Source organism: Drosophila gunungcola, unplaced genomic scaffold, assembly GCF_025200985.1.
Source record: "Drosophila gunungcola strain Sukarami unplaced genomic scaffold, Dgunungcola_SK_2 000084F, whole genome shotgun sequence".
Classification (NCBI taxonomy): domain Eukaryota; kingdom Metazoa; phylum Arthropoda; class Insecta; order Diptera; family Drosophilidae; genus Drosophila; species Drosophila gunungcola.
The window spans coordinates 137266-161004 of NW_026453246.1; the positions used below are offsets into that span (position 1 = coordinate 137266).

At 41.3% G+C, this 23739-nt stretch overlaps 4 protein-coding genes across 5 annotated transcripts; 1 reads left to right on the top strand and 3 right to left on the bottom strand.

Moving 5' to 3' along the window:
• Positions 1-8989: 8989 nt before the first annotated feature.
• LOC128264905 (uncharacterized) lies at positions 8990-9864 on the bottom strand. Of its 2 annotated transcripts, none has more exons than XM_053000617.1 (2): positions 9388-9864; positions 8990-9312 (listed from the first exon to the last, which is right to left on the bottom strand). In XM_053000617.1, the coding sequence occupies exon 2, from the start codon at positions 9300-9302 to the stop codon at positions 9057-9059; it is 246 nt and encodes an 81-aa protein (XP_052856577.1). In that variant the 5' UTR covers positions 9303-9312; positions 9388-9864; the 3' UTR covers positions 8990-9056. The 2 variants fall into 2 exon arrangements, with proteins under 2 accessions (XP_052856577.1, XP_052856578.1); XM_053000618.1 differs by having other exon boundaries at positions 8990-9328.
• Positions 9865-13222: 3358 nt separating this feature from the next.
• LOC128264900 (uncharacterized) lies at positions 13223-14448 on the top strand. The gene has a single exon (XM_053000613.1). The coding sequence runs from the start codon at positions 13386-13388 to the stop codon at positions 14286-14288; it is 903 nt and encodes a 300-aa protein (XP_052856573.1). The 5' UTR covers positions 13223-13385; the 3' UTR covers positions 14289-14448.
• A 1234-nt stretch (positions 14449-15682) lies between these two features.
• LOC128264889 (glycosylphosphatidylinositol anchor attachment 1 protein) lies at positions 15683-18615 on the bottom strand. Its single transcript, XM_053000597.1, has 3 exons — positions 18329-18615; positions 16531-18245; positions 15683-16065 (listed from the first exon to the last, which is right to left on the bottom strand). Exons 1-3 carry the CDS (start codon positions 18504-18506, stop codon positions 15904-15906), a joined length of 2055 nt encoding a protein of 684 aa, XP_052856557.1. The 5' UTR covers positions 18507-18615; the 3' UTR covers positions 15683-15903.
• Positions 18616-19118: 503 nt separating this feature from the next.
• Positions 19119-22767, bottom strand: LOC128264884 (males-absent on the first protein). The gene has a single exon (XM_053000589.1). The coding sequence runs from the start codon at positions 22676-22678 to the stop codon at positions 19925-19927; it is 2754 nt and encodes a 917-aa protein (XP_052856549.1). The 5' UTR covers positions 22679-22767; the 3' UTR covers positions 19119-19924.
• Between the last annotated feature and the right edge of the window lie 972 nt (positions 22768-23739).

Consider the following 23739-nt stretch of genomic DNA (forward strand, 5'->3'; position numbering starts at 1 on the left):
AAAGGACTATTAATTACCGTGGGTCTACTTCAATTCGTTGTCATATTCGCAAGAACGTTTGATTCAACTTGTGTCATATGTTATTAAATTGTAATTGTTTATTATCTTAAGGTAGACGTTTTTCTTAGAAATAGTTAATTTTTTTTATTTATTCAACTTAGCCCCATCAACATGACGAACAGCGGGTATAAAAGGAATCTTAGCAAAACTTTAGGCGCCATCTGCATTGGGTTTAAACGCGATGAAATGGGGGTGAATGTGGGATGAAAATGGGGCTGATTGAGGAAGTGATTGAGGGCAAAGGTGCAGCCTTCTGTCAGAAACTAATACCATGAATAAATGAATGAATGTTTCGATGTCGATTTCAATTCTATTTCTCACACTCCTCACTATTTTTTTCCAGGTTTCCCACTCCTCTTTCCGTACTTCTTTCTTTCCTTTTATTTTACCTTTTTTTCTCTCTGTGTTTGAGGTTTTCTCTGTGTGCAACTGCAAATAAAGTTTCGCCTTTTTGACTTGCAGCCGCTTGATTGTCGAACGCATGTTGCATAAAGCCACTTCCGCACTATCTCTCTTCGGTTCAAAATGCCTAATGCCCACCCACTGTGCACTTACAGAAAAATGGTAATATTCGCATTTGAAGTACGAAATGAAAATGGTATTTTTCTTAGCTTATGAACATAGCAATTAAAACTAGTTTTGAAGCAACTTTTGAAATTTGAATTTGAGTTTTTCATGAATTTAATACTGTAAACTATAATAAATATACACATTTGTTATATACTTTAATTTGTACTTTAAGTGTACCGCCCCGCTGACAGCCGGAAACGAGTGGCAGGATGGTGGGTGAGAGGAGGGGAGGAGAGGGGAAGAGAGGGGAAGAGAGGGGGAGTGTGACAGGAAAACGGAATTGAAAATGAAACCACGCACGCTGCAAAACACATTGTACTCTGTACTCTGTACTCGGCTAGTCCTTGCACTTGTCTTCCACTGTCTGCCAGTTGTCTCCTGCCAGCCCCTCCCCTTCCGACCCCTCCGCCCTTCACTTCCACAACTTTCCGCTCACTGACAGAAAGTCTTGAACCTAATCTTAATATATGTAAAGTAATGAGATATAAATCAAAATCAAGTTCGTTTTAATATTTCTTTAGTTTTTTTTTTTATTAATTTAAATGTTTATAAATATTTTAGATTTATTCTAATATCCTTAAAATTTAGCAAGCAAAAAAACTTTGATTTATGTATTCATTTACTGGTTACAAAAACCAAAATAAAATTAAAATATAATGTATTTACATTTTTTTATTGTTTATTTTTTAATACAAACAAATATTATAATAAACTAAGTAAAAGAGGTTATATTTGCACCGGTAAATAATAGTTGTTATTATGCTGTAAGGTGAGTTGAATATCTGTCAACTTCCAAGACATTTAATCATTGAAGCCAAAACTTAAAACATTAGCCGCTCCTTTGAACATTTAATTTTTTAAATTATAACAATATTCCATTTAAAATAAATAAATTAATTTTCAATTAATTTTAAACAATTTAAAATCAGAAATAAAAAAATGTTTAGGCTAGTAGAATAAATGATATTTGCGCCTTTATAGAATATTTTTTTATGCAGTTAAGTAAAATAAACATTTGTCAGCTGCTTAGCACTCCATATGAATTTATTTTTGGTTATTGTCTGTTGCTGATTTTTTTTAGTGCGTTACTTTTTGCTCCCCCCCCTGGCACTATTTTCAGCACCTCTTCCCAAGTTTTCCGACGGTTGCAGAAGACAGCACGTTGCCTATTGCAGCCATTACTCAAGCGACAGCAACGGGTGGCCACAGCATCCTCCGATTTCCTCGCCCGCTTTTCCCAACCCCCCGTCCATTTTCACCCCCCCTCCACCCCTCCACCCATTCAGCCATCCACCCCCTCAATGGCACTGTGCATGCAAACACGTTTCTGATTAGGAATCAACAAAACCGACAACAGCAGCCGGAAAAGGACCTGTTCCTTGGTTCCTTGGACCACCAGATAGCAGATGGGAAATGTAAGAAAATAAAAAAGAAGCAAGCAAATGCTGGGAAAAGGGGACGTGGTCATAATGACAATGCCACAAAAAGAAAAACTCACTGCAAATGCTGTCCATGCCAACTAGAATAATATTTTCATTGAAGACAGCCCCTTGTGATTGGTTTAGTTTTCAGTTGTGTTGCTTAAAATTTGAGTTTAAGGCTGCAGCTTAAAGTTTGCTACAATTCAGCAAGGACACAAAAATCAGAAGACAACTTACCTCTAGCGAATCTTGGTAAATGTGATTTTCCTTTAAATTTTCCCAAAAAAGTATGCTATACATTTTTAAACTTTTTTTTATTTTCGATCTTCAAAGGTTTTTTGTATAGTTTTTTTCATTATATATTGTTTTAATAAAAGATCTTAAATGCATTTAATCTGTAATCTGTTTTAGCTTCTATTTGAACAAGAGAAATATATCTTTTGTGTTTAAATATAAATTTCTGAATTTAAGCCACAAAAAATTGACTGCAATAACGTTTTGTCATAAGAGTTAATTATGTAATTTTCATAAGACATTTACAAAGCCCATTTTTGCAGCTTTCTGACATATTTTTTTCCACAGACATTTTATCGCAAAATTTCTTACCTCTAGCACACTAATTTTCTTCTTGTTGTTGCTATTTTTTTTGGCAACAACGAGCCTTTATTGCCGCCTAAAAATAGAGTGTCTTTAAATGTTATTTTAAGTTTCTCTTCTTTGAATTTTCCTTATCTTTCCCTGAAGAGATTTTCCCATTTCAACGCACCTTTCTTTTGGCACGCATCTTGTTTATAAGGCAATTTCGATAGACTTCAGAGAAATCAAGACAAGGGGTGGCGAAAATTTGGGGGTTGGGTGATTTAGGTTTTGAATTTGGCAACTTTTGCGCACTTTGACAACTAGCGGGAATACTTTTGTCTTGGCTTCACGAATCGTCTGCCTCAACTGGGGCACCTTAAATTACCCCGTTACCTGCCGCAGACCCTATAGCCACCCTTCTAATTTGAGCAACCCTCCCCTTCCCCCACCTCATTAATTTTCCAACCGCTTTTTCAATTTTCTCTCACGACTCAAAAAACAATATGGCAAAAGTTATGCGCCTCGAAATTTCCAACACGCTGTACCAGAGTATAGCCAACTTTGGCCCCCTCCCCTCTTGAAAACCACCGCTCCTGGCTTATAAGTTGTTGGGTTTCGCATACCTCCTCCTTTCCTCTCCCCCCCTTCCTTCTCCACATTCCCCTTTCCCCCTTCTGTACACACGAAATAAACGTGTTGAAATTTAACTAAAATTAATTTGCCAAAAATCAAGGCAAAAGTTTTGCGCCATTTTTGCTCTCTGATTTACTTGACTTCACCATTCGGGATTGTTTGGAAGGCCTCCTCCCCTTTTGTGTTTTCCCCGGACAGGGTCATAAATTTCACCGGGATTTTGGCCAACAGCCGACCGAACCGAGAGCCCTTTTGTCAATTCCAAAGTAATTCGAAGGCAAACAAGACATCCTGTCCTGGAAAATACAGAATAGTGGCTACTGAATACTGGATACTGAATACTGGTTACTGGTTACTGGGTGATGACCCCGAAATCAGATCGATTACCCAGCTGGGAATTGGGCAGAAGTTTTGCGGGCCTTAAAGGGTCGAGTGGCCTTCAATATTCTGCCACAATTCACCTTGATTTATATTATTAATTTACCTTACTGCAGTTTGCTCCATTTAATTCCGAGAGATGTTGTCGACAAGATAAATTCAATTTTCTTATTTATTGCTTTGTGTTTTAATTGCGAATTTAAATATTCCATTTCTCTTAACTCTGATTATTGTTTTACCTAATTAAAATTTGATTTGCTTTATTCGTTTACATTAACAAACAAATCCTTTGTTTTAAATTGATCTAAAAAAGTTAATTTATATAAAATAATGCTAAAATTTTTTAGATTACTCAGTTGCAGTAAATAAATTATTATATTATAAATAAAATATAAAAATAAGTATATATAAATACATTTTAATTTCTTATTATTATTATGCCAGCTTGAATTTAATTTAGATTTCTGTGATTTATTTAAGTGCTCTTAATGTTTACTCAAAGAACTCACTGCATATTTATTCATAAAAAGTGCCGGAAAACGATCTAGAATCAATAATTTTCTCAGACTCGTCCAACCATCACACATTTTTCGCCGTGCAGTTCGATCTGCAACCGTATCTGTGTATCGGTATCCTTTTGTCGATTTCCCAGGGAAATGCAGAGGGAAATGGGGTATAGTCTCACTTGGCAATTAGTTTAGTGGCTGCCAGCCCGCAGAGAAAACACAAAATTAGTGGCAGACTATAACCAGATCCGCAGAGCCAAACCGCCCTCCCCCCTCACCACACTCGTCGCCATGGCCGTAGAGCCATTCCGTATCCGGGATTCGTATCCGTCCGGATTGCGGTGCATTTTTGTGAGGCAGAGTGTGCGAAAAGTAATTTGCATATGTATTGCCATGGCATTTGCATTTATGCATGTCGACATCACCCGCTACAAAGTCCCCCTACCCCCTCCCCATGCATCCCCGTTTTGAAAACCCACGCCTCTGTGTTTTTGCATTTGCACATTTGCGGTCATGTTTATGCGCGCCAGTTAATCGATTATGCACGGGCTGAGTGAGCAGCGCCGGAAATGTGCAAATGCTGCACTTCCGCTGTTGCCGCCGGCATTTCCCCCTAAAAACACCCTGCTAAAAAAAAAACCCCCCGCCCCCTTCATCCATAACCCTCGGTTGCACTTTTTCATTTGACATCTTTTGTGTCGCAGCGAGGTGTGAAAACGGAAATCATTATCGCGTTGCTGTCACCTCTTTACCATCCGACACTATGCTGCAGTCCCCTTTTTTAAACCAGTCTACTATTTCCATAGGCTTCCTCGATTGCCCTAAGTTTCTAATAATTTTTTATTACTTTATTTTGCTTTCTATTTTTCAGGTTTTACTTTAACGTTTTAGAGTTGCCCAGTTTAATAACCATAGTAAAGCCTATTTTTGCTTTCAGGGAAAAGGGAATTCAAGTTTTAATACTACAAAATACAATTTATATGTTGGTTATAGTATAGCTTATTTTGAAGCCATGGTTTTATATTTTTAAAAACTTTCACCCTTCTTAAATATTTCAAATTTTATAATTTTTGTATTAATATTGCAGGGAAACAAATATTCGTTTTGAAAGATAGGTATTTCCCCCCACACATTTGCGGTTGTTTATTTAAACATTTATGGCCCACGGCAGCATGCCCATATCACGCATTTTGATAGATAAATATAGCAAATTTGTGCATTTTGCCAATGCGGGTTTGGGTGTGTGCACTCATCATCCATTGTAAATAGACAAAATCTAAAACTAAATTATTCAAATATTATTTTTGCACCGGTTTAAATTTTTTGTGTTGCAACTTAATTCCAATTACAAAGTTGCAAATTTGACAGGAAATAATCAAACTAAGCTTATTGTGTTTAAAGTCGCAAAAAAATTGCTGCTTTACTTGAAAAAATGTTTTTAACTCGGAGTGCCCCAAAATAAATTATTAAATAATTATTTAACATAAAAAATAGTAAACTATAAAGAAATAAAACATTTAAAAAATAGTAATGAGAGAAAAATAAGCTAAAATAAGTTGTGCATTTCTTTTATTTATAAGAACACATATGAGCTTCTTAATACAAATTTGTATTTAAAATTAACGACGTTTTTCAATTTGGTATTTCCGTAAAATCTAAAAAAACCAAAACAAACCTTAGCTGGGAATTAAGGTAAGCCATGTAGTCCAAGATAAAAGATTACTTCCAAAAAAAAATTCAAAATCGATATGCGATTGCTTTATGGCCCAAAAACCATTGATCTTGGGCCCCCATCTCCTTGGTTCGATTTATTTTCGCCAGCCATTTGGCGATGCTAATCGATGTGCATTTGTGGCTTACATCACTAATCCGCCCACATCGGGCCGGTGGTGGTGGGGGCGTGGCATAATCACTGGCCATTTATCAAGCATGCACTTGAATGTATGGACCAAGAAACAAGCTAAAGATACAAGGATACAAGATTACAAGGATACTGTTGGGAGGGTGGGGTGGGGAGGGGAGGGGGTATAGCCAAAGAAACGGCAGCTGCAAGGAGTCACAAGTGAAGACCGAAGATGGCACGTCTGAGAAATGGCCTGTTTGGATCTGGGCAACAAAGTTAATTGAGCAAACCGGCCGGCGAGGGAGCAGGCCGCAGTTGAAATCCAATTTGTCTGCAAATACACAAATGATGGTTCCTGGTACTCCGGTACTCTGGCACTCCAACTCCTTGGCTCCTTCGATAGCCCGGAGTGGCCACAACCGGAACATCCTGGAGCAGCAGAAGCATTCAGGGCAGCATCATTCATCTGCTAGGACCAACAAACAAAAAAATAGAGGGATGCAGGCCGTGAAAGAATCACCAAAGGCAGACAAAGATTCTGCTCACCAACGGCCCCCACCCACCCCACAGGGGGGCGTGGCCATCTGGTCGGCACTATCAACAACAACAACAACAACAAAAACAGCAACTTGGCCAGCAGCAACAGCAACAACATCGAAAAGGAAAGCCATCGGATACGGATCCCAGCGGGCAGCCAATTTCCCTCTCGCCCAGGACATCGCCTCTCTGCTTTGTGAATATTTCAAAAATTGCAGCAGCAAAGGAGCCACACTCAGAGAAATACTATTATAATTTATTTTTTTATTTATATTTCCTAGCGCGACAAGTGAGTACTTATATTTAGTGCGCTATATTTGAGGTAACTCTTGTATATTTTATTTTGCTCAATATTTATTGTATCCATTTCATAGAATTGTAGGCTTAGACCCTTAAATTTGAAATTATTTTCATTACGAATTCAAATTGTAATTTTTCCTTATACATTTTATAGCTATTTACCTCTAATTATTTTATTTGACATTTTTGTTTACATTACTACTATTTTAAGAAATAAAAGGATTAAAAATAGTCCTTTAATATTCCATTTTTTAAATCTACCAATCCATTTAAAAAATTTGTTTTGGTAGAATTAGCATTGCATTTTACAATTGATTCGCCAACCATTTCATGTTATTTACTGGCTAATATGACTATTTATATATAAAACATACATGTTCCATACATTATGTGTTGTTTTACAAGCCCCGATAAAGAAGCCCTCCCTTTTTCGCACAGTGCAGCTGCAGCAGGCGATGTAACATCAGTTGAATATGAAGCTGGTGTCCTCTCTTGGCAGCGGCAGTAAAATCAACAAATTTTTCAGGCTAACAGGAATGGCAGTGGCAGTGGCAGTGGCAGTGGGGCTTAGGCCCGAATGCATTTTGTGTGGCCCCTTGGAAAATAATACCCTTCCTCCGTCTAAGTGGGCACATAGTGCTGGCATGAGACAGTGAGAGTGTAAGGGTACACAAATAATGGGATGGGATGGTCTGAAAGTCCGGGGGAGTGCGATATGCATCTGACAGCATTATGGGTAAATTTGTTTGCCTTGTAAGCATATCCTTGGCGCACATCCGGCTAGGGATATGTCTACCATCTGCCTAACAAGCCAACAACAGTTTAGTTTGCTCCACTGCCCGCTGCCCTTCATCTTTCGTCTTCTGGAAAGTCTTCCTATTTCCGTCTGGCATCTGTTTGTGGTTCTCAAAGTCCGGCAGTTCTGGTGTCCTCCTTCTCCTCGTCCTCGTGGGCAACATGATCTGCTTCCAACTTAATCTGCATATGCGACCAAACATCTGGACGTCGGACTCTGCCGACATAAATTGCCGGAGAACGAGGCCCGAAATCAGGACAGCCTCCGTTCTCGACTCGGCCCAATATCAATTCGCATAGAGGCAAAAGACTGTCATTCTCTGGCATGCGGAGATATCGCAATGCGAACCAAACTTCGACTGGCCTTGGTTCACCGCAAAAGCAAAACATTTAATTGGGCAACTAAAAATATGCCAAGTTAAGGCAATATTTACTTGCCTTCACAATTGCTTACAAAACTTAATCATTTTAAATGCCCCATCTATATATATATATATATATATATATATATATATATGTATGTGGATTGCAGAACTTGAACTCTTGTGGGTCATGTCGTGTTACGTTATCAATTATCAATCAATTTACCCCATCTCCTTTTTATGTCCCTTCAACACATGCTTGCTGTCACTTCGCCATTTTGCCGTAAATCGAAAACGTTTCCCACTCGGATCGTAAAATCCGGCCATAACCCGGGCAGCATATCAAGTGCGTTTCCGTCCGGTTCCTTTGCTGATGACTCATCAATAAAGCAAATAAAACAAGCGCCGGAGATGTTACATCTCAGGTCAAAGATGTTCCACAAAAGAAAGCGGGAACATAAGCTGAATAAGGATTTCCTGGAATTTAGGTACATTTAATCAGATTAGATATTGCACAAATAAAAGACCGAAGTTCCTCTTTATTAATATGATTATTGAAAAAGGGATTGATAAATAAATTAAAAGCGGGAAAATCAGCTAAATAAGGATTTTCCGGAAGGAAAGTAAAATCAAAAATTGATTAATAAATCGTTTGAAGCTTTTTCGGTATTTTAATTACTTTTGTTAAATATCTTATAAATCTTGTTAAAATAAAATAAAACTTGTCGTTTAAAAATAAGGCCTAAGATTACAGTTTTAGACTATTCGGTATAAAAATGAAACAAATAGTATAGGGGTTATATTTGTTAGTATTTAATTAATACTTCTAATTTAATTAATACTTCTAAAATAATAATTATTATTTTCAAGACACAAAACTTTCTTTTTTTTTTTTTGGTGTAGATAATAATAATCTATTGTAGATAAATAAATAATTACATTATCGTTTGCAGCCTGGATTTCCTTTTATTATATTTATTTTAATATTTTTATATTTTTTTAGTGAATTATTTAGTCTTTTTGTAACAAACATTTTAGTCCTATAAGCTCCATCTTTAGTTAAAGAATTACTTCAGATCATTCTGCATCTCTTGTTGTCATTTAAGACTGCACCAGAACCAGCTGGAAAATGTCCATTGGCAAACTCGCAACGCGGATGCTTTCCCAAACGAAAGATCATGCACAAGTTTCCCCTTCCGCGGCGATTTTCCTTGGCCATGTCCGAGGGATTTCCCTGAAAGCCGCCCATTCCCCATCCACCTGTGGCTGCATTTTCCGCTGGCAGGACTTTTTCAACGCTCTCCAGATCGCTTAACATTTTTTTGGGACTGTCAAAGAAAGATTCTGATTTATTTTTAAAGATCAAAGAAATTATCATTAAATATTACACATCACATTCTTACCTGCAATTCGATATCGATGGGTTTTCGAAATTAATTTTTCCCAGACGTAGACAATAAAGTCGCAGTGAACTGTGCTCCGAATTCGGGGCACAACCTGCCACGCCTACTCCGAGGCCCGCCCATCAATCCAGCCAAGAGGATGACATTGTACAGATGCCGTGTATGCTTATCCCCAAACTTTGTCACAGTTAAATGACAATAAATGTCACACAAAACGCCATAAGCACTCACACACTTGTACCAGACGACATACATACATATATGTATATTTGGGAATATGTATATATATAAACATATATTTATACATACACTGATAGGAGACGACAAGGACATAAAAGGCAAAAGCTGTGTTCGCCAGCGACATCAGCGCATAAAAGTTTTCCTTTTCCCGGCTTTTCCTACCTTTTGGCCAGGCAACATGCTCGACATTTTTGCCGCTTGTCTCTTTCCTTGCATACCCTTGGATAGGGAATAGAAATTATGCTAAAAAATTATATTTCAAATCTTTAACTGATTCTGTACTTGTAATTAAACATTTTAGTAACGATGTTTATAATTAGGATCTTTAAATCACGCTTAGGTAAAACATATAGTATCTGCATTTCTGTTCTTTTTGATTTCGAACCTTATGGAGGATATTTATGTATGTAGGGTATTTAAGACGCCATTTTGTGTCATTAGTTTCTTGTTCCTTGTTTTCATTTCATTTTACTTTATTTTTATCTTATTTTTTTGTAAGTACTTAAGCCTGTGACGGAGGCACGTCATAACTTGGCCGTAAAACAGCTGACAACTCGGAGCAGAAAAGCGGGATGTGTTATGGCACCTCCTGTACAACATCTACCCCTCTCTTTCTGCCCCTGTTCGGCCATCTCTTTCTGGCCCCCGATCTGCCCTCTCTTTCTCCACCAGCTAGTTGTTTTAGTGGCTTAATGTGCTTAACAACTGTTCAACGAGGGACAAAAGGGAAAGGAATTGAATTCCGGCTGAATTTAAGGACTAAGAAAAGACACTCACCGGGGTTTTATAGCCCTCTCTTTCACTTCTTATCTTCCCCTTCTCTCTCTGTACGAGTGTGTGTGTGTGTGTGTGTGTGTATGTGTGCGGGAGCACGTCGAGAGTTGGCCGCAATAAAAAAACATCATGCGGGTAGCTGTTGCGTTGTACTATCTATCCACCTCCCATTGCAAACCGCACAAACACAAAGAAAAGTACAGACAAACCTCAGTTTAACCACCTTTAACCAAGAGAAAAAATTTCTATTAAAATTATGTTTTTTAAGATTTATGGCGCATAATTTATATTTATTTTATACTTATTCTTATATATTTTTTTTTGTTATCTAATTAAATATTTTTACCTCCAGGCCAGTATCCTTCCACCGTTTATAAAATCTTATTATTAAATTTATTCAAAAGTTTTGAAAATGTTATGAATTCAAGAACAATGTTTCTCAGAAAGCTTTTGGAGTATTTTTCAGACAAAAAAAGTTATATTTAAACTCAAGTATATCGTCTTATAGAAGTATGACTGTATATGCCATCTGTAGTATCTGGCCCTTCTCGCTCAATTTGGCAAATTCCCTCATGCACTCCACTTATTTCTAGTTTGCCTACTCGAGCCTCGTTTGTCATTCATCCAACGGCCTCCGCCTTTCTTTGCTTTCTCCGCCTTTCTCCGCTTTCTTTGTGGAGACGACGGCTTTGTTTTCCCTTTTCGGTGGGGCCTGTCGTAGGCTCTGATTGTTTGTAAATAAAATCATGAGTTTTATTGTCGCTGGGCAAACTTTGATTAAGAGCAGCGTCAAAGTATTGAAAGTGTGTATGTGGAAGCAAGCCGAAATTAAATTTGAAGGCGGCCGCGAGAGGACTACGAGAAAATCCCCCAAACTACATTGTTGAAAACTTTTGAACGCCACGAAAATCTGCACACACGAAATGCTGAAAAACAAATACCGAATTCGACAAACTTTACAAATTGAGAGAAATTGGCAGTTTTGACGGCATTTTTATTCGCATGCAATATTATTTCGTTATTTGTTCACTTCTATGCCATTGGTGTCTGTCGCTTTGGCAGCATCTGCACTTGAAAAAATGTTTGCATTTATTTTTTATCAATTAAAAATATTGCATTCTAATACCTGTTTTAAATAAAGTATTTTAGTTATTCAAATAAGATAACAGTGTTGTATAACACTGTAATTCTTACAGCAAAATCACTTGAGAATTATAAAGCACATCTAAGGTTATTCTTGTTAAGCAGTAAAAAAAAAAATATTTTTTTTAATACCCATTTAATACCAAAGTGTGTCCTTATATTCTATTGAATGTTTGCTTTGTGTCCGCCTTTCTACGCGTTTGTTTTCCATTTCACCTGGGCAATTTTTTTGTTCTCATCGTTGGCATTTGGAGTGCAACGTGACTCCCCATTTGGGGGGTTTATACATGGGGGGTATATATATGGGTGGTATGTGACTACTGGGCGGGCGAAATACCCCCCACAGCTTTTGCATTGTTTCGACAGGGCGGACAAAACACACAAATAACTGTCAAAGTTTCGAAAGTAAAGCACGGCTAAAAAAAAAAATGAAAAAAAAGCGAATCCAAAGCAAACAAGGGCAGAACAATAGTCGAACAAATTGAAAGCTTTCGATTGGTATTCCTATACTCCCCACTCGTTTCCCCACTCTTCACTTTTGATTAAAACAGAAGCAACACAAAGTGGAAGCAAGTTGGAACATATATAAAAAAATTAGTTCTTATGTCGCTATATATATAGAATTAAGATTTTGCTTTAATATTTATTAAAAAAAAATTTACAGCTCTTAGTTTAATTATCTCAGAAATCGGTAAGATTAAGTTTATGGACTAACTAGTAAAAAAAAAAAAAAAACATTTTGACCATGACGGGATTCGAACCCGCAACCTCCGTATTTGAAGTCCGACGCCATATCCTTGAAATATGTTTGATTCCTGATATATATACATTTACTGGAGTTTCGAGCAGCCGGCCCTCATGGCTAACACCCCGTGTCGCCGGGATAAATCTACCGGTGATGGAAGTTCAGTTTACTGACACGTTAATATGCGTATTCTGCATATTTCGTTTTCCTCTTAAGCCCATCCCTTTCGCTGTCATGGAAAGTGCAACAGCTCTCGCTCTTTGAACAATTTTAATTATTTCCACACGCAGCAAGGTGTAATCCTGGGCGGCCGAGGGACTCAGATACCAAGGGGTGGGGCGATACCGACCGCAGAGAGTGTGTTGGCTTTAAAGGGGAATTAAGTCGGGCAACAGGAAGTCGGCAAGCACAATAATTAAGATGAGCGCTCGAGGGGCAATTATGTGACATCAACTTGCCAATTTTCACCGCCAACTCCCCCATGCTCTCTGCTCCCTGCATATTTTATCCTGCAGTCTTGCAGCTTGTAAGCGCCACAGGATAATGCGAAAGGGTTGGCCAACAGTGGGTTAAAACACGGGGATTTTAATTTGATTTTAACGTATTTTTTTAATAACTTTTTAAAATATAATAAAAATTAATCAAATAAATTTATAAATATAAATATATTCTTCACCTTATTATCCATCCAAAAATATCAATGATTATGATTTGGTTGTAAATTCTTTAGAAGCTTTTTTAAGTTGTTCTTTTTCTTCTTTAATATTATTTACATCTTTATAACAAAAAAAAAGAAGTTGCTTTTCAATATGCGTATTTTAATAAGTTGAGCTCCGAAATCAACTAGTTAGTTTTTCATATATATAGGTTTTTTAAAAAATATATGGTTTTTATCGGATTTAGTAGGCTTTTTCCCATCTGGTAACAAGTTAACACAACTTCCAAAGTGTTTGCTCACCAGTTTGGTCACTCAACTCCTAAATCTAAAATCAAAACAGACCAGATAGAAACGACACAAAACCGAGAAATAGGAACCCTAATAACGCATTTTTGCCTCTTTTTATTAATCCAAATTTTCAACGAACCAACGGTTAGGATGAGCTCTGAACCGAATGATGGGGCTGGTGACAAGGGGGCCATAATGGAGCAAGTGGCTGGTGGTCACAAGAGGTTGGCCTTGGACCTGGCCCTGGCCAATGTGGTGGATCTTGCCCGTCGCCTGAACCTGACCAGCGTTGAGGGTTATGGCTGCTTGGAAACGGGGGCTGAGCCGGATGGCCAGAAGTCGGGAGATGACACCGCACGTGCTCCGTGCTCTGTGCCACCAGTCGGTGGCTGCAAGAGGACCTATTTGAAGCCCAAGCGGGGACGAGCCAGATTCCGCAGGACGGAGGCCCGACCCCAGACACCACGTGGCGTCCAGTGTTTGACCGCCCATCTGCCGGTTCCACCGCCACCACCACCACCCTCTCCTCGCTGTCCACAGGCCTGGGAACTTTGTTCGGCCCTGGATCGGGCCGAGGACATAGTGATCCAGTCTGGCAAGACGGACGAACTGCTGGACCAGCTGCTGTACGAGGCCAAAATCATTGACCAGCAGGTGATCCTCCAGGGTCGTATGCAACGGGACGTGGAGATGATCCGCTGCCTGGAGACGGAGTTCTCTGGCCGATCCATGCTCTACCTAACCGAGGCCATTCGAGCGGATTGCGAGAGCCAGCATGTCCAGGAGCTGCGCAATCGATGCATTCGCACCCTGAAACGCCACGAGGCACGGCTCATGAATCTGGGGCTGCAGTCCGAGGTGGACGAGTCCCAGGACGAGGGCAACGGCAAGGGCACCCAAACCGATATCTATGCTTATCAGGATACGATCGTGCCGACACTGGTCGACTTCGAATTGCCATTGGATGTACAGGAACCCGGACCAGGAGCACACAAGGCAGGCAGATCCGGAGCAGGCGATGGCCACCAAGGCGAGAAGAAAGTCCAGGATTAATAGCATTTAAATAAAGATAAGCTAACGAATGCAATTATCGTTCATTGCAGCGAAAAGTACTTCTTTAACAGCTTTTAAGCTATGAGTAAACATATTTTTAAAAATAAAATCCCATCCAAACAATGTAACTAAACTATAGCTATGCATATATGTATGTATTATCAAAATAAACTAAACGCCAAGAAAAATACTTTGCTGGTTTTTAAATCTATTTATTTGGATTTCCATAAAGCATTATGTAGCTAAACAATGGCCTATGGATATATGTATAATCAAAATATGATACCAAGAAAGACTTTTCTGGTTTGCAAATTTATATAACTAAAATCTTTAGAAAATACCTACATTATTTCAATATCCTAGTGCATTTTCAATAATTTAATTTCGGGATTAAACATGCTAGCATACTTGATTTTAGGTTGTTTTTTTGCGAGTATTATATATTATTAGTAACTGGATTTTTTTGATTAGGAGACTGCACCTTAACCTTTGCTTAATCAGCCTTTTAAATTTAAATTTATTCATAAATATTACAATAAATATAGTAGTGTTAATATAATACATACTAAAAGCTTGGTGTGCAATTTATATTTATTCAAAATATAGGCAATGTTCTAAAGTATCACAAAAACCAATTCCATTTACATCAACGTTGCACAATAATATAAAGCATTATTTACTTAATACTTTCCTAAATATTCAAATTAATTTGAATAACTTTTGAATCAAAAATACCACTGTTCATTGGCAACTTTGTGTTTGCCTTTGCATCTGTGTGTGAGGAAAGTTTTCTTGTTAAGTTGCAGATTGAATGGCGCCGGTAAACACGGCGCGGAAAGTGCAGGCCTCCGGGTGGGTTTCCACTTCCCACTCACCAGTTCGGAGATGCCAGTTTCCAGATCCAAGGACACCATGCATCCATGCCCATGATTGAGCCAATTCCTTACTCATAACTAATTGCCAGCGTCGTCGAAGTTGAAGGCGAAGGCGAAGACGAAGACGCTGGTAGCGGTGCAAAGTTTAAATTAAGTTGCGTGTCATAGTCGAAAAGTTTTCCACTTATTCAAAAGAGGCACGTGCTCCACTGAGCACCATTCCACGGAACAACTCCTGTCCCTCACTGGCCAACAACAACAGCAACAGCAAGGGCAAGATAAATAATAATAACTCCGGGCTGACAAAAATATGCATTACAGCTTTACGTGCAGACAAAATGACAAATAAGTGAGCTAAATCTATAGAAAACTAAATAAGTTTGGCTACGTTGTAAGCCATTAAAAACCGTAAAGTAATTCAAAACAATAAATCAATAAAATATAACTCAGGGGTCATATTAAAAGGTGCCCAATAAAGGCTTTCTTCGTTCAAGGTTTTCCTACAAAATCGAATGCGAATTTTCAACTAATAAATAGGCTTCTTTTATTTAGACATTTAATCAAATGCATAACATTTAAATGGAATTTTCTCTGCATGTGCAATGTAAGTCCTACAATTTCTTACCGCCATCACACACATTTGTTAGGGTTTATCACGCTTTATCTTAGGATAATTTCCAGTTGATATATGTAAATGTCATACAATCGAACACTGAGTAACACTTGAGTGGACCATCTCTTCAGTTTGTTTTCACCTTCGGCTGCGGCGTCGTCGATGGCGACTCATCGAAGTCCAGGTAGTCGGCGTAGTCCCGTCGCTTGGACAGCGCCAGAGTCCAGCAGATGATCCACAGGGGCAGGAAGATCGTACAGATGACAAAGTACAGCCAGTTGCCATAGATCTGGAAATGAAAAAATGCATATTTAACATAAGTTGGGTACTTTAGGATCATTAAAAATAAATGCAGTTAACCGCCAGTTTATTACTAGCTTACAGGCTTTTATTTTAAATTAAATATTTATATTTGAGAACCCAAAAATGTCCTAGTTTTATATGGTTTGTAATTCTCTAACTATGTCTCACCATAAATAAAAATATAATAAAATAGCAATGTACAGTAGGTATGAATCCATTAATGTGGTAGTTAAAGAACGTATAATTTTTAGTAAATTTGTATTAAAGCTGCTGTATTTGAAGCTGTGCTTATAATTCTGTTAAGAGTTTTTATTTTGTTTTCATTTTAAACCAAATTTAACAAAATGAGAAGAAAACTTTTAAACTTTTTAATCTGGTTATAACTATATATTATATAACAAACAGAAGTTTTATCTAATATCGAAAGCCAAAAATAATGAAGTAAACTCACCACGGAATCGATGAGCCCGTAGGCGGAGGCATCCATGGCCGCGGTGGCCGCCCTCAGCATGATCTTCTGCAGCGGCAGCTCCGGGAACTGGTAGAACGTCATGGCCAGCACGATCACATAGATGACCATCATGGGGTTCATGACCAGCGTGACCAGGCGGATCGAGTTCCGCAGCGTGCTGCGCGAGTTCTCCTCCTTGGTCTCCAGCGAGATGACCAGCGGCACCGTCAGCACGGCCGCAAAGAATCCCAGGGCGAAGTTGAGCAGCCCGATGACGATCAAGGCGCAGCCATAGATCAACAGGAAGGCCACGTGCAGCAGCTCCAATCCTCCGGGCGGCAGAACGACCACAAAGGGCAGGATGAAACCGATGAGGGACAGGAAACTCAGCACCGAGGTGGTCAGCGGTGCGGCGCCCATGGGAATCTCGAGGAAGTACTGCTGCAGCGGCAGCACGTTGCACAGGAAACCGATTAGCAGGGTGGCCGTGAGGTAGATGAGCACCGAGCCATATGGCAGCTCAAATTTATCCGTATCAGAGTCTGCCTCGAATTGCATTTTCTGCTCCTGCTCCTGCTCCAGCTCCAGCTCCTGGTTCAGCTCCTGTGTCCTGACCAAACCCGCCGCCGTTTCCAGTTCGGCATTGAGCGCCGGCAGCGTGGACCACGTTAGGTAGGCCTTCACAAAGGCACAGGCCACCAGAGCCACCAATGCGGGCATATAGTCCCCGATGGAGATGTACCGGTCATTGTTCACGATCACATAGAAGAAGAAGCTCTGGTGAAAGCGCTCCAGCAGATTGTTCAGGCTCCTGGCAATGCCCTCGATGGCTTTCAGCAGAGGCACCGCCGCGGAGCCCGGACTTCCCTTCAGCGTGGCATGGGTGGCCCGCCGATTGGCGGCTATGGTGAGGGCATCAATGCGATAGCGGTGGAACAGCCCGTGATTGCCGTTGGGCACGCCCGACGACTGGCTGGCCAACATGGTCAGCATCTGGCGAAGATTCTGCTCGAACGCGGACTGACTGTGGCGGCGCTTCTTGCGCGGTGCCTGCTTATAGCCAGAGGCGATGCCCTCGCGGGCCATAATCCGCTGCACCAGATTGAACATGTCTAGATTGGGCAGCTTGCCATTCAAGCCCTCGATGCGCACATCCACATGGTCGATCTCCAGGTCCTGGACTTCAATATTGAGGGCCGCTTGCAATGAGCCAGCGCGGGCAGGCAAATTGCCGGGACGCAGATACGCCTTGCTCACATCCAGATCCCGATCCCCGTCGTGATAGGCCTCCAGCCAGGCCTGCATGCCCAGCTGCTCCTGTTCGGTGACCAGGAAGATCAGATCCTTGGCCCAGTAGTTCTTGCGCCGCGCGAAATCGGCAAAGGCCAGCAGCAGCGGCACGCTGGCCGAGATGTCCGTGTGCACGGAGCTGGCGGCGCGATAGGGAGCGGCGAAAACAATGCCCTCCGTGGAGGCAATCCTTGGTGCCCTCAGTATCCCATAGATGTTCTTGCCGTGATACTCCTTGCCGCCGCCAAAGGGATAGCGCAGCGTGTAGTTGTGCGTGTGCGTCTCCAGCCCGAACTCGTTCATCTTGGCCGCAATCCAGGCGTGCGGCGTGGTGGACAGGTGATCCTTCCGCTCGCGCTGCAGTTCCTCCAGCAGCTGTATGGCCAGCCGATTGGCATCGATGCGGATCTCCGGGTAGACCAGGCCTATTTTAAGGGGATAGCACTTGGTAATAGAGGTCTTTCTTGGGCAACAGAGGAAAAAGTGGATAAAACGACATGGCACCCACCTGGGGAGAGGGCATTCTCGGAGAGATAAGTGCCGTGGTTGAACTCCGGCAGCGCCAAACAGAAGAACCAGGCCACACCCGCCACATACAGGGCGTAGCACACTTTGCGGACATGTCGCGCCAGTCCGTCCACCAGTTTGCTCTGCGTCGATATCGACGGATCGGACAGGAGGCCCATTTTCGGTCCCGCGCAGCTATATCCTGTATATATCCCCAATCACAACAACAAAATTTGGATGCCCGGCGAATTGGAGGTATTTCGATGCGGGCGCTATCGATATCGTGTTCGATAGCACTATCGTTATCGGTTGGACGGACATGCTCGCTAGCGAGGAGCAAGTATGCGATAGATCTTAGAGCTTTTTAAATTATGAATCATATAATAATATTTAGATATATATTTTATTATTTTATTTTTTTTAATTTTATTCAGGCTTACTCCACATTAAAAAAAAATTTAGAATAAAGGAAATATATAAATAAGAGAATTAATTTTGCTTGATGGACCTTAAGGCCACAATATTTACTAGTTCTGTGCAAAAATATTTTTTAATTATATATGGCTGGCTCCATATATATGCTTTTTTTTTTTACCTAAGAGCTTTTGTTAAATTAAATGTTTTTATTGCCGTTTCCTTATAAGATTTAAATTATTGTGACATATTAACAAATATTGTAAAAATGTCAGCATAAATAATAGTTTGACGAAAATTTGTTTGCATTATCATATTTTATTATAATATATTTATTGGTTTATTGTTTATAATCAAGTCAATTAAAAGAAAATCAATTTCTGATAAATTTTGAATGTTCTCCGTTTCTCGGTTTTTATTAGATTTAATATAAGGTAAATGTATTCAAGATGTATGTTACAGATAAACTTGTATTAATAAAATATAATGAAACTGGTTGACTTTGTGTGCAAGATGTATTCTTTCTTTTTTTTATTCACGACGTTAATGTAACGAAAAACGTATTTAAGACAGGACACACAAATGTACTTATTGTCTTCAAAAAAAAAAAAAAACACAAACGTTTCATGTTTAAAGTCCTTGGATTTCTGAAAATATAGCTGCTTGAGGTTTTATGATTAAGCAGACTTTTGATATTCGTTTGCAGTTGGCAAATATTTAAGTAAATAATGAAGTAATACATTCAAATTTCTTACATTTATATCTTCAGATGATTAAGCTTTACGTTATATAACTATTTCGTAAATCAGAGTTTTTACACTTGCTTCGAACACTAAGGGTTACAACAGCCTATTGACTACGAAAAAAAAAGTTTGGCGTAACTAAGAGTTTATACATTTGCTTCAAACAACAAGGGTTACAACAGCCTATCAGTAAGGTTCCCTATCAACTATGAAAAAAAAACTGAAAACCAAATGTTTCAACAAAACGTAACTTAAGTTTTTCATTGCTTATTGTTTTGAATGCTCCAAATGCTTCAGTTTTAAGTCAGAAAATCTATATAGTATGTAAGCCTACTCCTATGGCTCCTTAAAAATATGAAAAAAAAAGGGTCTCAATCTTCATCATCGTCTATAACAATAATTTGCGATGATGGCAGGACGGGGTCCCGTGGTTCCGTATGCTAGCCGGAACTGCCCGGAACTCTGGCCACTGCCGCCGCACTATGTGGATTCCAGACGAGGTAATCGGTGTCGATTGTCAGCTTGGGCTGCTTGAACTGCGGCAGCTGGAGGTGATCGTGAATGGTCTTGGCCGTAACGCAGATGACATTCTGGCCCTTCCAGTACTTGATCATCTTCATGGACTGCAGCGTGTAGATGATGTCGTCGTGGGTGATGCCACTCATGTCGCTCAGCTCCTTGATTGTGGTCTGCTCCGGCGAGCAACGGTTCTTCATCAGATCCAACAGGGTGTACGCCCAATAGCTGCGGTAGCTCAGCCTCCCGAGATCCGACAGCGGCTTCTCCGGACTCCCGATGACGCCCTCCTTGCGCGATAACTCATAGCTGAAGGCAATGAGCAGCTTACCGAATCCCTTGCGCTGATGCGGCGGCAGGACGAGGATGCAGGCCACATTGTTGTTGTCCAGCGACTTCTTCTCCTTGGAAAAATAGCCCACAATGTGGCTGCCCTCCTTATCCGTCTCGCAGAGGATGTAAAAGAAAAACGGATCCATATCGAAGTACAGCACCTTGTGGTCCAAAAAGAGCTTGGCCATCAGGCAGAGCAGCTGGCAGTACAGTGACTCCTCCTTGCCGTTCACCTCGTAGATGGATATGTTGCCCTTCCGGTAGATCTCCCTGCCCGGTGGACGCCTCTTCTTGCAATCGTAGAGATGGTAGGCGTAGCTATTCCTAAATCGCATATACTTCAGGCAGTACTCGCACACATACAGGGTCCTCGCCTTGCCGTATTCCTCGGGAAAGGGACTAAAGTACCAGGTGTCTATCTCGTAGTTGCCAAACTGCAGCTTATCAATGTACTTGATCTTGGTGATGGACTCGTGCTCCTTCTCGAGTGCCGCCTGCGAGGCGGTCAACTCGGCATGGCTCTTCTGCACGTGGTTAATCTCGTCGTAACGCCTCTTCTGGTAACGCGTCATCTTCCGGTCGCTGTAGTCATAGCGATTGTTCTCGCAATACGACAGGTAGTAGTCCTTGTTTCCCGCTCGCTTCTGTCGCTCGGCGGAGGAGGCCGCTGCCGCTGCGGCCGCCTGTTGGGCCAGCATCTCACGGCTGGTGCTGGGCTGATCGGGGGCCAGGGCTGGTGCCGGCAGGACAGTAATGCCGCCCAAGTCATCCGCGTTGTCCGAGATGCGGTGCCTGCCCACCCAACCGTCCAGACGGCGATTCAGACCCACATAGTGCACGTAATACTCATCCGGAGAGGCCGCATTCTCCGTAGCTCGCGATTGCAGCACCTGGCCGGCGTGCACAGTGCCATCATCGCGCCGAATATAGTAGATCTTCTCCGGGTTCTCGTTTATATCAATCTTCTGCATCAGCGGATCGCCGCCCGTTCTGATCACCGTCTCCCTGGAGGTGCTGTCGTGCGTGTCCAAGGTCAGCACATCGTCCTCGTCCTCCTCCTCCTCCTCCTCCTCCTCGTCGTCGTCCTCGCTGCTGCTCGTCTCGCTGCTGTCATCAGAAATGGCCTCGACATTGGCGCCGAGCACGGTTTGACTGGGCAGTACGGTCGGAGGTGGCATGTAGCGCTGGCGAGGATCGCGGGGCGGCGCCTGGCGGGCGAGTGGTTGCTGCTCCTCGTGCTGGGTGCCCTCCTGCATGTAGCGAACGCGCATCGAGGACAGGCGCTGGCGGGGATCGCGATGGGTTGTGTCCTGCGAGACGTGGCTGCGCATATGGCTGGACTGGCCAACGCTGGGTGGTTCCTCGCCATCGTCGGTGGGCGAGGCGGGTGTTTCGGGGACTTCATCCTCAACAGGCATCGGAAGTGGTGCAGCCTGCGGTATTCCCAGTTGGGATGCCCCCTTCAGGCGAAGTGGAGCGGGTATGGTGACCACCTCGGTGATAATGGCCTTGGTGGGCGCATCGGGATCTATGCCGTAGTCGTTGATGTTGGAACCACTGCCATAGTCACTGATGTCCGCCACAGAGATCATCTTTTTTGGAGCAGGCTTATCCTCGTTGTCAACCTCCACTTCCTGCTCTTGCTGGATATCCCGATCCTGCTCCGGCATCTTCTCCTGCTCCTCATTCTGGGCCTGCTCTTGCTCTTCCTGTTCTGCAGGAGGCGTCTCGTCCGCCTCGCTTATATTGTCGTATCGCGAGGAACTGGAGCCACTGCCATAGGCATTGATGTCGGCCACGCAGATCACAGTATTGGAAGAGGGATCATCCTCGGTGTCCAAGTCCTGGTCCACCTCCACTACCTGCTCTTGTTGGGCAACCTGACCCTGATTCTGTTCCGGCATATTCACCTGCTCCTGATCCTGAGGCTGCTGCTCCTCCTCCTGCTGCTCCTGCTGCTGTTCCTGTTCCGGAGGCGCCTCCTCCGCCTCGCTGATATCGTCGTAGCGCGAGGAACTGGATGTGCTGGTGGAGCTGTTCGAAGTGCTGCTAGTGGGAGTGCTGTCCTCGGAAATGGGACTGATGTCGCGATGCAGCCGCTTCGCTGGTAGTTCCGACTCCAATGTCTCCTCCACCTGGACACCACCACTGAGGTCCAGCGACTGTTCCGCCGACTGATCCGAGCCGCTGACATCCAGACTGGCGCTCAATAAGGCGGCCGCATCTTCGACCGGCGTCCTCGGTGGACCGCCCTCTGTGTAGTCATCCGCCGCTTGCTGCTCCTCCGGCGGCTGCTCTTCCGCGTGGCCCACGCTGGGCGTCTGTTCCAGCTCCGCATCAGACATACTTGCTGCTAGATTCCGGTTCCTCCAATTGCGTGTTATTTTCACTTGTTTGTCACACGAAATGAAATGCTTGCGTTACAATCGGCTTTAGGAGGTATCTATCGATATATTTCATCGGCAGCTATAAGCCAGTGTTGCCAGCCTGGCTTTTTTTATTTTTTAAGACAATTGCTATTCAAAATCGAAAATTCTAGCTTTTTTCTCAGTACCAAAGCTTTTTTCGCATAGTTTAGTAAAATCTCACAGTATGAAACAACTTCTTTGTTTTATCAAGACTTGTTAATGCCATCAATAATTTTTAAAGCAAATGTTGCATTGAAGTTAATATACAAAAAGAAAAATTGATAAATATATGTGACCTGAACAACTATTATCTTTTTTTTTACAAATTTGTTTTAGCTTCTTTCAACAATGTCCCGTCAGCTTCAGTATCGAAATGTCCGTTATCGATGTGAACTATCGACGACATTTTTGGCGCTTTTGAAACTCAGGTTCTAGATTTTTCTCTTAAATTGAATTTTTCCAAGAAGGAAGGGAATTCATGGAAAAAGTGCGCGACTTATTAGTTCCAGCTAAACTTGCATGTCATTTCCTTGTAACCACGAGGGTGTCCAAATAAAACCAAAGAAGCAGCCGAGGTATTAGTTGTAATAGCGTAGTATCTTCTTGAACTTAAAAAAAATTAAATAATAGTTAAATTAAAAAAAAAAACGGTTTAATGACATACATATATTCTATTGCAAAGATATGAATTAAATAAATTTAACATAGGTATAGATTTATATTTTTTAGTTCATAAACAACATTTATGTGAATGTGAATTTTGTGAATTATTATATGTACATATGTATTATGGAGTTTTGTGTATTAATATTTTTTATTATTTAGATTCCTCTCCAATTTAATAATAATAAATCCTTTTTTTGCTTTTCTATACTCAATGTTATAAAATAATTTAAATAATTATATAATTTTTAAACCGCAGAATATAACATTTAAGATTGTCGAATCTCTGCAACATTATAGTAGCACATATTAAGCTAGAGCTTTACAACTTCTGG

What these genes read in the sequence shown, in the direction of transcription:
- LOC128264905 (XM_053000617.1), bottom strand. Translation starts at nt 9,302, where the DNA reads ATGTTAAGCGATCTGGAGAGCGTTGAAAAAGTCCTGCCAGCGGAAAAT.
- LOC128264900 (XM_053000613.1), top strand. Translation starts at nt 13,386, where the DNA reads ATGAGCTCTGAACCGAATGATGGGGCTGGTGACAAGGGGGCCATAATG.
- LOC128264889 (XM_053000597.1), bottom strand. Translation starts at nt 18,506, where the DNA reads ATGGGCCTCCTGTCCGATCCGTCGATATCGACGCAGAGCAAACTGGTG. An exon ending in CGAGAATGCCCTCTCCCCAG is followed by an intron (nt 18,246 to 18,328) that starts GTGGGTGCCATG and finishes CCCTTAAAATAG; the next exon opens with GCCTGGTCTACCCGGAGATC. An exon ending in ACGGGCTCATCGATTCCGTG is followed by an intron (nt 16,066 to 16,530) that starts GTGAGTTTACTT and finishes TTTCATTTCCAG; the next exon opens with ATCTATGGCAACTGGCTGTA.
- LOC128264884 (XM_053000589.1), bottom strand. Translation starts at nt 22,678, where the DNA reads ATGTCTGATGCGGAGCTGGAACAGACGCCCAGCGTGGGCCACGCGGAA.